The sequence below is a fragment of the Narcine bancroftii genome, chromosome 6 (assembly GCF_036971445.1).
Source record: "Narcine bancroftii isolate sNarBan1 chromosome 6, sNarBan1.hap1, whole genome shotgun sequence".
NCBI lineage: Eukaryota > Metazoa > Chordata > Chondrichthyes > Torpediniformes > Narcinidae > Narcine > Narcine bancroftii.
This window is the reverse complement of record NC_091474.1, coordinates 207,514,761-207,532,718: the sequence shown is the minus strand read 5'-3', so window position 1 is coordinate 207,532,718 and position 17,958 is coordinate 207,514,761. Positions and strand designations below refer to the sequence as shown.

Sequence of the window (17,958 nt, the reverse complement as noted above, 5' to 3'; positions counted from 1 at the left end):
CAAATGGTAAGTTCTGTATCCAAATATAATGCAACCAACTACATATAAAAAAAAGAGAGCATGTCGAAATATAGCTGGAAGGAGCAACTCTGGTAAACAGTCAAATAAACAGCATTTTTAAATAAATGGAATAGAGGCAAAAATGTTTTGTGAAATATGGCAGAATTATGGTTGGATTACATTTGGAGTAAAGTGCATGAATTTTGTGTACTATTTTAGAAAAAAAATACGAACACACTGAAGAAACGCAGGAAATGTTCAACAGCCAGCTACTAAGCAGCAAAACTCATGAAAATCTCTGAGCTGCTTTCTCCAAAGACAAGCCAGAGTTCAAATTTCTTGCAATTATGTAGGTTTTAAAGTATTAGGGAAAACTATAACAGAGACATTTACAGGATTATTACTGATAAGCTGGTAAGGAACTCTGCAATTTTTCCTTACCTAGAGGGAATTCATTTTTGAAATCAGTGGCAGAGGGGAGGATCACGTATACCTAGAAGGGTATGTTAGATGCACACATGAGAGCAATACATTGGAAGATAAATCATTGAGATGAACAAAGCTAAAAGACTTCTGAATCAGAATCTATTGTCATGAACAAGTCATGAAATTCAGTTTTTTACAATAGCATAATAGTGCAAATGTTTATATTATAACCATCTTACAACATTACTATTAAAAAATTACTGTACGAAAAGTAAGGCAGTGTCTTTGGTTCATTGATTATTCAGGAATCTGATGGCAGCGGGGAAGAAGCTCTCCTTGTGCCATTGAGCACTCATATTTAGGCTCCTGTACCTTTCCCCGATGGTAGTCGAGTGAAGAGGGTGTGGCCTGGGTGGTGGGGGTCTTTAAGGCTGTTTTTTTAATACACCGCCAATTGCATGAATTATGATAACTGGCTCAGACCTTTTGCTCCAAATGGCTCCCTTCTGTGTTGAAAACTATAATAGGACCTTAAAAATAAGTCCTCAGCCATCCTATATATGGACCTGTGTGTCTCATTATATATCAGATCCTGAAAATTTTATTTTATGACAGTATGCTCAAGTCTGTGGCTAGTTCTGAGTTCATGCACAGAATACTGTACTTGGTAACTTTACTTATTTTTTAAAATTTAGTCCTACTGCGCAGTAACTGTCCCTTAGGACTCGCAAATCCATGCTGCCAAAATACACCAATTAACCTGCAAATTCCGTGTTTTGTAGAGTGGGTGAAAATCACAGCATCCAGAGGAAATACACACAGGCATGGGAATAACATACAAGCTCCTTGCAATCAGCACCAGATTCAAGCCCAGGTTGCTGGAACATTACACTAACTGCAACATTAACCATGCCACCCAAATTATGACCCCAAACACTTCAATTCTGAGCCAGAGCATTAATTTTTATATATTCTTTGCTTTGCAATGTGTATAAACAGCCACTCTTTAGTATCCCCTGAAGAGATGGAATGTCAATTTGATTTTTTTTCTTGCGATTGACTCATATATAATTAAAATCAATACTAACAATCAGGAAAGGAAGTGTGAATCAGTATTTCACCACCCTCCATTTATTTTTAAAGTTGCTTTGTGTGTCATGTCCAAGTTAAAATTTCAGAGAATAGAGTGGATAATCTCATGATTGCTTCAGGTGCAAGTGTGGTTGTATCTTTAAGATTAAAAGTTGACATTATTGTTGAACACTGCCCAATTAAATGTTTTGAGGTTTTTTTCGTTCTTTTCACAAAGAAGACACAAATATAAATTTAAATCAATAAGTTTTATTTATTGGCTATAACATGGCATTAAACTATCATAGAATTCTCTCCTTGGGAGGACATTTGTTGTGAGAATTGATTGGAACCACCTGTTCTAACCCTTTGAATGATGTGTCCATAAAATCACACCATACACGCGCACACACACACACATGCATTACTAAATAGATAATAAATAAACAAATAAACAGACAGATAAATAACTAAATAAATGAATAGATGGCTAAATAAATAGATTGATAAATAAAGATACATAGATAAATAAATTGATAGTGAATGAAGAAATAGGTGGATAAATAGAAATTCATATTCATATTATGCATTGTACTGGGAATATTGACATAACTCTCCGGTCCTAACTTCAGTTGAACATAATTATGATGTAGTAAATATATTTCACACGGAATATTTTTGAAGGTATTACTCTTTAGGTTCTCTCTGGACACATTATTCAAATCATTGCTGGATTTGGAATGCATTCTTTTTAATAACAGCTGTTTTCTGTGATGTGGCCTGTTGCTGATCTGAATTTGAATTCTCCAAACAGTACTGAATGCTCACAGCTAACCTTCAAACTAAGAGCATATGCTAGTCATTGATGCACAAAATGAACAGCTGTTTCAAATAAAATCTCAATATACTGAGAAACACAGGCAGTTTGCCATGGGTTTGTTTTAGATCACTTACCTCATATTTTTCAGCCATAATGTTTAATTGTACAACTGTTATTTCATCATTTGTTTGACCTTTATTTCTGCTGTACAGTTTACCCTTTGGTGACTCTTTGCCACTGCCTTGTCTTGCAGTTATGGGTATCAGTTTTTATTAAATAGTAACATTCTGTTGAGGATCCATGTGGATGTCGCGCATTGCCGCATAATAAATCATTCTCTTCCTCATTTTTCCATATTTCATTTGGGTCACATCTTTGATTATTAGATTAATCTGGATGAATTTCTTTTTGTGAAGGTACTAAAAACTATGTTCATAATTGAAGTGACTTTGTTGCATGTTGCATATGTTGTTATCCCAATGCAACATCATGAACTTAAAAACTAACTTGGTTATTATTGAAATAGCTTTTGTGGAATAAATTTTGGGATGCTAGCATCAGTGTTTATTTCTTTACCTTTATAGCAGTTGAGAAGCTGGTGATCAACTTGAAGTGCTGCAATCCTTCTGGTAAAGATATCTCAACAATGCCGTGCGGAGCACGTGAACCCGTGATACTGTGATATCTTTCCAGGTCAGGGCAGTGTTCCCCCCCCCGTCCCCCCCGCCACCCCACACCAAACTCACATACCACTCAACCATAAATGCTTTGTGATTAGTAAGGAACTACTTAAAGTGGTATGTTTGTGGAAAGAAAAGTTTGAAAACCACTCATTTAATTGTACCTAATTGACCCATTATGTGCAGAGTTTAATTCCAAAGGAAATGGGCCAATGACAATTTTTCTCAAGCAAAATATTTCAGGTCTAGAGCAGTGGTTCTCAACCTTCCCTTTATAATAATCTCATGAACAAATTCAACAATGGTTCCTGAAGCATTCAACATTAAGTAACAAATTGCAAAGCTCAAGGACAATATTGAATCAAGGAAACTATAATATCACTTTACTCTTTTAAATACTGCGAATAATATCAGTCAACATTTTATTACTACCCAAGTTCAGAGAAAATACAATCATATTTGATGACAATACAAAGATGGTAGGAAGCCAAGTTGTGAAGGGGATAAAATGAGACTGCAAAAGGACATGTGACACAGAGTTAAGCCATGAACTAATTAGCAGATGAGGTATCATTTGGGAAAATTTCCCCACTTTGACAGAAAGAAGAGAAAACTAAAGTTACTTAAATGAGGATGCTATAGACAGCTGCAAGACAAAGGAATCTAGTGCTGTTGTATATGAAACACATCCAGCTTGAATGCAGGTAAAGTAGTTAGGAAAATAAATTTAAACCCTTACTTAATGGTGCAATAGTGGGGAAATTTTGCTGAAGCTGCCCAAGCAGCTGGAGAGATCTTAATTGGCATACAGTTACAATTTTAGTCTCCTTAACCAAGGTTCACTATTTTGGAGGCAATTCACATGGTTGAATCCTGGGATGAATGAGTTGCATAAGCAAGGATGAGCAGTTTGGGACTACAGACTACAATCGATGGAGTTTAAAAAATGTGAAGCATCGATAGATGCTAAAAGATTGCAATAAAGAAAAGGAGATAAGAAGTTGTGAGAATGCATCTCTTCTCTTAGAGCATCGTTAATCTTTGAAATTCTTAATGTAAAAGAGCTATAAATGCCAAATCACTGAAGATATTCAAGGACAAAACTATTTTTTAGTCGATGGGGCAGCCAAAGATTCAAGGAAACAGGCAGAAAAGTGAAGCTGGGACCAAAATTACATCAGCCATGATGTAAAACTTAAGAGACTACATCGCCTACTTGCAAGTCAATAAATAGGAACTGATCCAACCAACGCCACCACATCTCTCTCATTGTAGGTAAATCCTGGAAAGGTGCGCAAACTGGATTGTTTGCTATAAACTTAATCACACCATCTGCAGATTTGTTGTATTTGTTAAATTCTGGCTCTTTGTGGATACATTAATATCCCTATGCTGTTGGCTTCCATCAAAGTAGATCTACACCAAGTAGCAAAGAGGCCAACAAACCAAATGCATGAAGGATTTCTGATTCTTATTTCATAGGCTTTCTTAACTCTTCAAAGATTCCTGAGAGAATGTTCATTTTTCAACCATATCACAAGTGACATATCATTAGCTTGCTTTGGAGACTCTGACAAGAAACTTTAATCCAATACTTACCTATGTGAATAAGCAATGTAGTCTGGACACCATGCTGGAACATGTACAACATTGAAATAAAATACTAACACTTCACATTGAAGTCAATAAGGTCTTTGTTTTAAAAATATAACATTATACTAATAGAAAATTATTACTATATAATTTTTAGCTTTGGCAAATAACATTAATTTAAATTTAGACAGAGCATAGTAACAGGCCTTTCCACCCCACGAGCTCTTGCCACCCAATTAGCCTACAAAGCCATGTACGTCTTGAAGAGTGGAAGGAAACCGGAGCACCCAGAGGAAACTGTCGCAGACACAGAGGGAAGGCATAAACTCCTTACAGATAGCACTGAATTGGAACCCAGGTCACTAACGCTGCCACCCCTATTTCTATAATAATTGTTTCTATAATAATTAAGTAGCCCAATTTACTGGAGCATTCAGTCATAAAACAAGAAGAATCTACATGCATCATTGATTCTACCCATACTTTGTTTTAAAAAGTAGTTGACAAAACAATGAATTATCACGTAACAGGTTTCCAACAGTAATTGCCTTAAAATAAATACACAGAGGCAAAAAAAAGAGAATGTTTAGCTTCTAAATTTCTAAGTTTTATTGCCTCAATAGTATTTCTTTCATTATTGACACACACTGAGAAAAATTGACAATTCCATTCGGGAGTATAATTGAAACTTCACAAATTTTGTAGAAGATCCAAAACACACAATTCAAGCAATACACCCAACTTTTGCTAACAACAGCCTTGCAATTTTCATGGACTTTAATGTTCCAAAACCACAGAATTACATAAAACAGTTAATGAAACATTTTAGCTACTATACATAATAATTTTTATAATATCATACTTCATAATACTCTGGAATTTTTATATTTGTCCTTATTACCAATTCACAAATTGCAAAACATACTCATTTTGATGCCATTCATTCAAAATTCAACTACAAATAAAGCCCATCAATGGCATTGACGATAACCACTGAACCTGGCACATGCCAAAAGAGCTGGTCACCTTTGCTGCTAGGTAAAAAGTGTACTCACGCGATGCCAGCATGTCCAAGCCACCTATACTCCTCTACTTGGGATCCACCTTTAATTCCTCAGTTTAACTAATAGTGTTCCGCCTATGACAAGCAACTACCCCAAGTTCATACCTCCATCCCTAATCTTCTTCCTAAGGAAGACCTTCAATAGCTTCCACAATAATGCTGGGCCTAATACCTGATCATCTCCCATCATCCCAATATTGCAACCACAAATTCTACCTTCCAAACACACCAACAGTCTTTTGCCAATAATCTTCTTCTTCTTCCCTGACACCAATGCCTGCAATTGGTTAAATAAAACATTCCATCTGCCATTTCTGCAAATTTCACTTTAGCCTCATCTGCAAATAGAGCATCTGCATTTAACCCACTTCAAAGACTCAAATGAAATTTGAACTACCAATTCCCTGACTCAGAGGAATGACCTCTACAAGTAAGCTGATGCTAGATACGGAATGAAATTACTGTTCAGCTAAATGTATGGATATCCTGTCACAAGTTATTTGTAGAGATTGAACTGGGTGAGTCAGGTTTGTATATTTTTAAAGGTGTTATTTATCCATATGGTGGAAGAAATAAATGTGTACAAATTTCCTCCAAGCAAAAGGAGTACAACGACAAATAAAGCTCAATGATAAAATACAAGAAAGTAAAAAATTAGCATTAAGGCAGTTTTCAGTCCCAATGAAACAGAGTAAAACCAATAACTCAATATATTGAATTGGTTTTGACTAATTTTTATGTAACAATATTTTTCACAGGAAAATAACTAGGCCAACTTTGTCCATTTTTTCCCCAATCGGAAAACATGCAATCTGTCAAATTTTTGAAAGCTTTATTACTAATAATTTTATAGGAAACGCCATAGCAGAGTTAATTTTGTAGTCTAGTAAGAAAAGTAATAGACAAGATTAGTAAATAATTTCAACTCACATTTCTAAACAGTAAAATATTTCTGATTCAGAATTTAAATTTGATTGTTATTTGGAATTGATATTTCACTATTAAATTAGACAAGTAAAATGTTATACTTTTATATACATTTATGCCAGCAAGCTCTCAAAAATAGTTTATATTAATTGATCATTTCTAAACTGCACTATTTGATTAAAAAGGGGCTTTCACAGAAATTAAGTTAAAGAATTAATACTGTTTACATATTTATCCATTCACATCTTTCCCCAAAATCTTCACATTTAACCTTGGCAATCAGACTTGCACTACTTTTCTCACTCAGATACATCCATTATAATAAGCAGCATTAAATATTTGTCTATTGCATCAAATGAAGATCTTGAACTGATATTAACCTCATCACTAAAAAAAAACACTTTCTGCTTAAAATCTACTTAAAATAGATGTTTTCAATTTAAAAAGTACTGATCATAAAGCAACTTAAAATGAATGTAAATCAATACTATTTGGATGTCAGGTTTTGAGTACAAAAACATTTTAGATAAAAGAAACACTCAGACACAAGTATAATCACTAGCATTGGTCTGAAACTATTATTCTTGGAGAACTTGTTACAAAAGGATTGAATCCCTCAGTGTAAGATGCTGACAACAACCCAATTTTAGATTATAATTTCCAATAGATTTAATAATTTCATCATTCTTTAATGCTCAACCTACACAAACTTTAATTACTTCAAAGCTCTGCATCTCAATTGTCTCAATGTTCTATTTATTTATTACCTTGACTCTATCTGCATTGAGTGGTTAAATGGAGCTAGTGGATTCTGGATCCTCTTCAAATACATTACTGAGGGCAAGCTGTATGACCTGAGACATGGACTTTGAAATATTGTCATGCCAGGTTTTATTTTGACATGCAAATTTACTTTTTTAAGAATTTTAGAGCTTCACCCAACATTTATTTTGCTTAGCATATATCTTGCCAGAGTAGGTACCTCATCTAAAAACAGATCAGAAGTCTGAAGTTAGCTGCAATGTTAACGTCAGTGTAATTCACTAGTGAATACAATTCAAACATAATGCTCTAATTTTCCCAAAATCTCTTTGACTTGCACAAGTTCAGTTCAAATTCACCAATTTTAAATTCACTAAATGTATTTTAAACCCTCCATAGTCTCATGCGTTCTCTTTTCTCTGGGCTCCTCCAATTCTGATCTCTTGATCATTTCCAAACTTACTCGAATCCCTGTTTATAACAATATCTTCAATCTCTGAGGTCTAAACTCTAGCATTTCCTCTCCAAATCTCTTTTTACCTTTAAAAACAAAAATCACTCTTTCGAGTCTATGTCTTTGCTCATGATTTGTGTCATCTCCATAATAGATTCAGATTTATTGTCAGAGTACATACATGACATCACATATAACCCTAAGATTCTTTATCCTGTGAGCAAGGCAGAATTACCAAGATTCAAGATTCAAGTTATTGTTATTGTAATAAAACAGTGTCATATTACGTGAAATTGTTCTTACCTGCTGTAAGGCAGACAGATTCACCATCAGCAGAAATTGCCTGAAGTGCCTCTTGTAGTCAGAGAAAGAGAAGCAAAAGAGAGTGGCGTCCCCCCCCCTCCCCCACCGAGTTAACAAGAGTCCGTAGATTCACTTCCAGGTCTTACGCAGCTGCTACACAGAGTCTAGTCCAAACCACTAGTAACCCGAGCTCCAGATCCAAACCTACGACGTGGTCAAGAAACTCTTAGTGCCTTCGGCAACCCCCACATCCCAGTTCCAATACTTAGTACTCCTTCAGCCAGTTTTGAGGCATTCTTTTTTAATCAATAAATGTTTGCTGTCTTAATGTCAGCAGTCTCCTCCAGATCCAGATTATTTTGTAAACTCACTTGTCTCAAGTCTAGGAAATACTTGTTAGCATGGCAAGGTGGCATCAATGGGACCAAAACAAACCTTTATTTAAAATGTTACCCTTCTCGTTGAAAATATACTTCATGGCATAAATGGAATGGAATATCCAACCACAATGCAGTTGCTTATGGAACAATTTCAAATGTCATTGTGAATTTATGAAATATCTTCTATATTTAATGCTTCATATTATAAAGTAGCAAAATAAATATTACAATATTTATTCAGTCCCCACTAGGAGAGAAGTAGCCACACTGACAATTAGCCACCGAGAGGAAACAACAATAATTATCTTGTGTAAGAAACTGTTGAAATGGTCATGGATAATGTAATAGATTAAAACTGGATCATTGTTGGACCCCAAAAAAATTAGTTTCTGCATATGGACATCAAGTACCTCAATATTGCAGTACGATATGAAGGTCATTCTACTGTTCATATTTACATTTCTACAGAATCATCAAAATATTGTTTTTTTTTTAATTATTCACCTTTCTTGCAGCATGGATATCAAAGAATGGCTTGTTGCGGACACTGAAAGGCTCCCTGGTTTTGTCAATCTGGCCAGTCTTCATTTTCTCATGCCGTGGCTGTATTATCTCCTTCTCTATACAACTCAATCGAACATTAAAGTCGCAGTCACCAACTGGCTTTCCCTTAAAGGAAACAATGATAATTAGTACATAGCAGATATGCATTTTTTTTAAATCAAAAATTCTACTTTGGTCACACAGCATCTGTGGAAAGGGGGAAAATAAGTTTTCATGGTCAATGACCTTTTCCAGTCTTTATTTTTAGATATTTTTTAAACAAAATTGAAATATAGGAACAGAATGGTCAATTCAAGTCTTTAAGTTAGTTCCACAATTCAATTCAATCAATAAAAATCAGTATCTCAAACCCATTTTACCTGCCTTAGATACTTTCTTCATTCTTTCTTTGGTTCTATTGCACAAAGTCAAAAGCAAAAATACTCATCTGCAGCATATCAGCCTTTGCAATACTTGAATCTCTGAAATAACATATTCAAATAATAAGATGGGGGTCAGGCCTCCAGGATTACCATACCTCCAGCTAGAGCTGGATTATTACATAATTTTATGGATGTCTTCACTTTCCAAGTTTCAAACAGGAAATACTTGCCAGCATAGAAGTGTGCAAAATTATTAATAAGGCTTTTAAAATACTATCAGCAAGATTACAAATTTAATGAAGTTGTATCCTTCCTGTTTCATTCCATAATCAAAAATAGCTATGGGTAACTATAGGCAATAAGAGTGACGGGATTTAAAAAAAAAAAAAAAAAAAAAAAAAAAAAAAAAAAAAGAGTGACGGGATTACTGTTCTCTACTAGTAGCTGGCACAGATTCATTAGGCAAAAGGTCAATGATAGAGAGAACGAGTTTTTGTCATGCACACAAGTTCAATGTACAAATGCATTTATATTTTCACTTGCTGCCACCAGGTAATTTCAGGGGAAAAATAAGTGTGCATTAAATTACCTCCATACAGAAAGAAAGAAATTATAAAAGATAAATAAATATTTACACTATGTACAAGAATAAAAGTGGTGCTTCAATAGTGCAGACTAAATTATTCTCGTTCTATGCTGCTATGATTCTGATCTCGTCACAGCAAAAATTGCTCGTATTATAAAGGTTACTATGGCAAAGAATTGCAACTACAGACAAATGATCTGGATGCTGTTTCCAACTTTGTAATAACTGTATATAAATAATAGATATGAACAAACATGATTTTTTTGGAGCAAGTAATCCATGCTCTACTACCTTTTATACATTGCTTATATATGCAAGTTTTAAACTGCTTATGAAAAGAAAATTGGTTATCGCTACCTCAATCCTGAGGGCACCTCATATTTTAAAATGGATGGTATGATTTGAGCTAGAACTGTTCAAAACACTTTTTATTATAATGGATCCGTGTTAATATTAATAAGCTTATAAGAATTATAAGCTATAATTCTTATATGTCTTAGGTTACTTGTGGGTTGGTTGCAGGGTTACACACACAGGTCACAGTACATTGACAGAGAACCACTGTACAGAGAAGAGTGCTTATTCTCAGAGTCGACACATCGGGAAAGCAGAGCCACAATGGAACAGAAATGTTCTTAATTTAAACTCAAGGACCAGGTGTGGTTGTGATTCTTAAAAGCAATTAAGCTTTTTTTAATATATTTTATTTAAGAATTTTAAAACCACATCAATGAACACATTTTCAATAAAACTTCAAAAATTATACATGTGGACTACATATATTTCCCCCCTCCCTGCCCTTCAGAATATACTGAAAGAAGATATAAAAAAGAAGAAAAGAGAGGAAAAAAAGAGACCAAAGAATATCAAGGAAACAAAATATACATCATAAAATCTTAACATTAATAATAGAGCCTGGGATTACCAATAGGCAAGGTCTTCAGAGAGTCCATTAAATTTTCAAACCCACATATTGCAATTATGAGTGCTATATTTACCAAAAAATGTTATTTATTATGTAAATTATAATTTATCCTCTCAGGTGGGATACAGCTACGAAATTCAGCATGCTACCTCTCCACCCCTAAATCTATATCTGATTTCCAAGTAATGGCTATGCGCTTTCTATAAACAGCTAAAGAAACTCATAAAAATTCAATTTGATGCGCGGTTAACCTCAATTTAGGTCTCACCACTTAAATATTACCCAAAAAAATAACATTGGATCCTGTGGAAGTTTAATCCTTATTATTTAACCAAGTAGAATGCAAAATATATCCAACTTCCTGACCACATCTAAAACATAAATCTGATAATCTAGGGTTCATTTTTTTTTTAAATTTTGAGGAGTTAAATATAATTGTTGCAAAAAAATATATTGAACCAATCCATATCTAACATTAATAATTTTTATCATAGTTTCTTTACATAACTGCATCCAATCATTTTCATCTGTTTGTCTATTTAAATCAACTTCCCATCTTAATCTCAATTTATGCATTCTTAATTTAGGAGCTTCCTTTTGGAGTAATTTATACATCACAGAAATAAACTTATTCACGCTACCATTACAAATCAATAGTTCTAATTCATTATGTCTAGGTAATATCAAACTAGGACATAATTTATTAACCAAGAAAGTCTCAACTTGGTAATAACAAAAAAGGTGTTATTTGAAACATTAAATTTATTTTTCATTCATTCAAATATAATAAATCTGCCATTTTCAAAACAATCTTCTATTTTCTTAATCCCCATCCTGGTAAAATTTTATTAATCAAAATAGCAACTCCTCTTGCTTTAGAATTAAATGATGAAGCTACCACTTGTCCTACCAAATCCCTTTTTAATTTCTGATGTTCTTTCTCTGTTAGCCATGTCTCCTGCAAAAAAGTGATATCAATTTTCCTTTTTAATATAAGATAAAAACCTTTTTTTCTCTTAATTATATTATTAAGCCCTTTTATATTAAAACACAAAATTTAATACCTTACTAGCCACCTTTTCTTAAATTCAAAAATTAAGGAACTCTCTCCGCCCTTTCCACAGGACTCCCGACTTCATAAAAACTTCAATTACATTTGACATCTTCAACCAACTATAGAAGACAAAGAGAAAAGAAAAACAGAAAAAAAGCTGAAAAAAACTCTAAAAGAAAAAATTACCTCCCTCAATTGTGCAGGAAATGGTCCTGACCACAAGGTGGCACATGGTTGCAGTACGAGAGGATAAAAAAAATCCACCCCTCACAGTCAGAATATCTATTACTTTTATTAACCAGTTCACTTACAGGTATAGAGAGTTTTTTCAAGGTCTTTATTCACTTGTTCATCAACAATCTCAACCAATCCTTACTGCATCAACACTTATCCTGTGATTTGCATTGTCTCAGATTAATCTGCCAAAACCTTCTGGGTAGCCAAACTCTACATATCCATTTGTTGATCCTGTTTAATATTTGGAAGAAAATTCGCAAATTTCAAAGATTCTTTGTTTGCAAAGAACCGTGATTGGTTTTCCCCCTAAAACACTTTAAGTGTGGCTGGATATCAAAAGGAAAATTTATATCCTTTTTTTCCACAAAACGGATTTAGCAGGGTTAAACTCCTTTCTTCTCTTCACTACTGATATAGTTCAATCCGCATAGAAAAATACTATTATTTGCCACTGTTAATGGGCCTTGGCATTTTCGGGAATTTTAAACAGCCACTCTCAATATTGTTTCTTTGTCTTGATTATGTAAATATCTAATCAAAACAAAGCGTGAGGCTTGTCCCTGAAATTGCTCTATCCAATTCAAGTCCGTTCAAAGTTATCAGGCTCAGAACTTCTGGAATCCATTTTTGAAAGAATTGTACAGGATTAGAGCCTTCAAAATCTTCAACCAACCCAACAATCTTCACATTTTTGCGGCGGCTATGGTTTTCCAATACACCTTTTGTAAAAGTTGTTTCCTTTGTACTTCCCATGCAGTAACAGAATCTTCAATTTTATTAAATGTATCTTTGCATTGTTCCACTTCATAACAATACTCTTGAATATCATCTTCAATTTTCTGAACATAACCTTTATCAATCGGTTTCATATATTTTGTCATTTCTTCTTTAATATTTTTCATTTCACCCTTAACATATTCAAATTGTGTTTTAACATCACTTCTGACAGATATAAATTGCAGGTCAATATGTTTATATATTAAATGCATTTGATTGATTCATATAGAAGTTTGCTCTTGTGTTTCCATACCTTGAGTTCTGGCTTCAGGATACCTAAAATGTATAGTTTCAATACTTGTTATCAGTTGGGCTTCATCCTTTTCATGTACTGTTCCTGCTCCTTCCAATGCTTCATATCCTTTTTCCTCCTCTTTGTCTGGATCTTCATCCCTTTGTCCATTTGAATCACTTCCAGACTCAACATCCAGTTGAATCAATGGCTGTGTCTGATTGGCAATGGTACTGACAACAGTTTTGATCAGTTCAGCTGTTCCCCATAGGGAAACAGCTTGTTCTGTTGTGCGCATGTGCGAACTCTCGTGAATGCGCAGTTGTTCCTGTGGAAGCTGGAGTTCAATCATCATCTTCTGGATTCCAGCGGCATCTTCTCTAGCTCCCCAGAGGGATGGTGCTGGGGTCATATGGATCCATGCCGTCGCAGCATGAGTCAATCTCAAGGGAGGAAGAACTTGAGCTTGAGGCTCCATCATCAAAGTAGGCCTGACTTCTGGTATACTGACCTCTTTAGCAACTGTCTTCTTAGTCATTTGAAGTTTTCCTTTCCTAGAAGGCATAAATGTATTGCTTTGTAGATAAATTTTAAAGCTTTTGTAACCTATTAAAATTTCAAGAAAACTCTTTTCAGTCGGTTTTTAATTAATTCTGCTGGGTGAGGCTTATTTCCATGTCTCCAACCTATGCATCAAGTCATGCCCCAGCAATTAAGCCTCTTGAACAGAGATGAAGTCAGACAAAAAGTTTTGCAGAAATGAAACTAAAATTGTTAAGGGATTCCAGTCAATGGCCATGTGGTTTCCAAGAACTGGGACTGAACTTGTTGATGATATAATGTCACATGATTTGGAGAAATATATTATCAAATTCAAACATTTTTGGATCAGTTTTCAGAAGTCAAGATCCTATGTGACATACACACAGGAGTTGGAACCTTGTGAAAGACAGGGTTGGATTACAGTAACCAGAATAGGTGCTGTTATGTGTTACTCCTAATAATACAGAAAATAAGTGGATTTCAAAAGGCAAACCACTTTTCCGACTGCTCTTTTGAAAATTTTCTTCTTAAAAGTCATTGAGCTTTCTTCCTCGTCATAGAAGAAAACTCCATGACTCTTAAGAAGAAAACTAAAGTAGAAGAAAATTTGACCTCCCTGAAAGACAGGACTTGCATTATCCTAGTCACAGGAGATACAACATAAGTGGCCAGAAAGATGGTCACTCCTGTTTGAAGAATATTTCTGAAAGACAGCTCATTGAAAGAATTGTAAGTTTAAAGAGATCTGAAGATATAATGTTTAAAAGCGCTTAATAATTATTTCTGAACGGAAAATTTAAGACCTTCAAGTAAGTCCGAAATGATGCTATAATTTTAAAAATTAACTTTTTAAGAGTTTGGGGCTTTAACATACACACATACATTTGCACAAAGTGGGATTAAATTTAGAGTTTAAGTTAGAGGTAAGTAAGAAATGTCACGTTATTATAGTTTAACAAAAACTATTATTTTGAATTTACCATTGTCTGGTGAAAGTTTGCCATTGCTGTTCCTTTGTTAGTGCTAACAAAGTCTCTCTAGTCCCAAACAAAAATTAAGAGGATTGTTAGTGTGTAACATTATGCAATAGCACACCAGAGATGGGCAGAATCTCAACTTTGAGAATAAAGTCTGACTAAGCTGGAATTGTTAACTTTAAAACAAAGGTGAAGGAAGAGATTTAATTGAGATTTGTAAATCCATTGGTGGCCAGCGCTCCTCCTCGGGTCCTACTGCCCAATCGTCACATTGAATCAAACCACCTACAGAATGGGACAAGCAGTGTCTTCTTTAAAACAGAGAAACCATGGAGGTCCATGTCCAAGATGGCAGCGTCCATGTTTCCCAGCCCAGATGACTATTGAGGTTATGGGAGCCCAGGAGGAGATGCCAAAGGAGATGGTGTGATCCAAGGACATTCAATGTCTCTAACCAGTGTCTCTTTTCCTTCTCTTTCTTTTCTGATAGGGGTGTTGGACTAGTGGCACCCCTTTGTGTGCTTTACCATACAAAGGGAATCGTGTATATTTTGTGTACATAACAATAATGGAACCTTGAAAAGGAAAAAATAATAATTCAAACAATGGTTGGACCTGGAACTAACTCCCTTAAAGGGTATTGTAACCTTTAATTTTAATTTAGACATACAGCAGGGTAACAGGCCATTTCGGCCCATGAGACTGTGCCGCCCAATTTACACCCATTAACCTACAACCCCCAGTAGTTTTCGAAAGGTTGGAGGAAACCAGAGCTTCCAGAAAAAACCCACGTGGACACGGGGAGAACTCCTTACCGTTAAACACACATGGATGAGTGCTAATTGTGATATAATGTACAATTCTATATAGACCAAGAGGTCCAAAGTGGATTGATCTAAATTGTGGAATTTATCCTTGTTGTCTGCCAGGAATACAATTGTCCAAGTGACCACTTCCTATGCCTCATCTTTTTGATTCATTGATTTCTCCTGAACTGACATCTACAATCTGTAAATGCTTGCATTCACACAATGGAACTCAAGATGCCTCTATTTACAGGAAAGAAATCAGACGCAGACATGAATCTCCAGGGCCTGCATCACATTTGGTGCTCTCTCCTAACAGTGTTGACGCTGAAGCTAGCTGAGTGTGAAACAAGAGCCATATCACAACCAAAATGCAAGCATCCTTCAGGGAGAACAATGTATTTTGCATAAAATAGGTCAACTATTTATCTGTAAATGTGAGGCAGACAGGGGAAAAGCATAAAATGTATATCAAATTTCTAAAATTGGTAGTTAGCAACTGGTTTCTGACATGTTCAAAGCAGACAATATTTAAATTGTTAACTTAAATAATTCTGCTACTTCTGACTCAGGAATTACTTCTTTTCCTTCTATCAGAGAGCTATCTTTCACAGCCTTCTCCCCAGCCCCCTATTGTCTCTCAGCTCTTTTCTTTTTTTCCTCTACCACCTATATCCACTATCAGCTACTGGCCTCTTACTCCTCTCGATCTCTCCCCACCACCTCCCCCTCCCCAAATAAAACATGCCCAAACTTCTTATTTGGGTACCTGCCTAATTTTCAGGACAGGCCCAAAATGATGACTGCCTTTTACTTTCCATGGTTACTGCATGATCCGATGAGTTTCTCCAACACTTTGGACCCCAGAATCTACAGACTTTTTTTTTGTTTACCTCCAGTTTTAAACACTGATGGAAGAATTTTTGTATTTAACATTACTAGCATCTGCTACTGTCAGGAATTTATCTTTACTGTCCAATATTTTAATCTGGAAGGTGCCTCAAGATCCTTCACTGTACTGCCATGTTTTGAGCTCCAGGGTCTATCAAGATGATTAATACAAACCATTTTACACCGAGCTGAATTTATCTGATTGGTCAAAAAGTCTCTTTTGGATTTCAAATCTAACTTTAAGAGTTTCTCTTTATTGTACCCGTTCCACATTAATCATACACAACTGTCATGCCTTCCAACCAGGCAGGAAGCAATGCTATGAAATCCAAAATTCAGAATTCAAGTCCAGTTGAAGGAAAATTCCATTTACTGATCAGATGCCCTTTTTCAAAAAAAAATTAAGGTGTATACTTTGTTATGCCTGGAGGACCCCAAAACCCAGCAGCAATATAAATTCACCAATACAAATGTTACTTAAACAAAAGTTTATTTTAATTATCTTTAAACATGAAAACAGAATTAAACTTTAAGTTATTACTATTAACCCCCTTCTAATTCTAAGCGCACATGTATGTAATGTGTTTCTGTTCAGGAAAGTTCTCTGATTCAGAGTCCAATCACATATCACTCCTTCAAGTTCACCAGTATCAGGCAATTCTTAAACTGTGCACAGAATTTAACATTTATAAAGTTCACTAGACTTTGGTGCTTGAAAGGTAAATGGTTACCGCTCAGGAAGGTTCTCGTCAGTTTTCAGAGAGAGATTTGTTGCTTGTTGGACACCCACAACTGATCCCTTCCAATCAGCCACTTCAGTGTCTTGCTGAAGAAACTTTCCCCATCAGGGTCTTCCAGGTGATAACCTCTTTCTTTCAGGTCACCACAGAGTTCCTTTTCTGTTTCCCTTATTTCAAGTGAAACATTACACAGTCAGTCATCTCCTTTTGTATGGACCACAAAGACTTTGACCAGGCTGAGCTAAGACTTTAAAATGGGGTTTTTCCACAAGCTTGCCAGCTTGTCCTGTTCCAGTCCCAGCTGCTGCTGCTGACTGTAGAACTGAATTCTCTCTCTCTTTCTCTCACTCACTCAGAGAAAAGAACATGACCCTCTTACAACAGCCAACTGCACTCAGACTGCGGCTCCGGACCCAATCTTCTGAGTTTGTTCATCTGTTGCATTCCAAAACAATAATCCATTTCTCCACAGCATGTCCAATTAACACCTACTTGTGAAGTCCCTATAGGCATTCTTCAAAGTTTGAGCAAAGGTACTCAGAGCCTGGACTGTCTGGTTTGAGCAGAGCTCTGGCATTTTAAATGAGATCTGTTTAGAAGTGTTTGTATGTGACCTAAACTAAAAAAACCTGCCACAATTTATCTCCTATAAAACACATCTATATATAATACAGAATATAACATCAACCATCACAACTTTCAGGTATCATGTCCAATATTTATTTTCAACCAAAGTATGTCTACAATCATTCTGTCATTTGTAAACCTTGCTACACTTCCTATAT

General features: G+C 35.2%; 1 protein-coding gene across 5 annotated transcripts in view; it reads right to left on the bottom strand.

The window, feature by feature from the left end:
* The window catches only part of rngtt (RNA guanylyltransferase and 5'-phosphatase), a 429,772-nt gene that overhangs the window by 211,991 nt on the left and 199,823 nt on the right, over positions 1 to 17,958 (bottom strand). For all 5 annotated transcript variants that reach the window (XM_069887348.1, XM_069887351.1, XM_069887349.1 and 2 more), the window contains exon 11: positions 8,984 to 9,148. In XM_069887348.1, the coding sequence (XP_069743449.1) occupies positions 8,984 to 9,148 (165 nt within the window). The remainder of the gene's footprint in view (positions 1 to 8,983; positions 9,149 to 17,958) is intronic.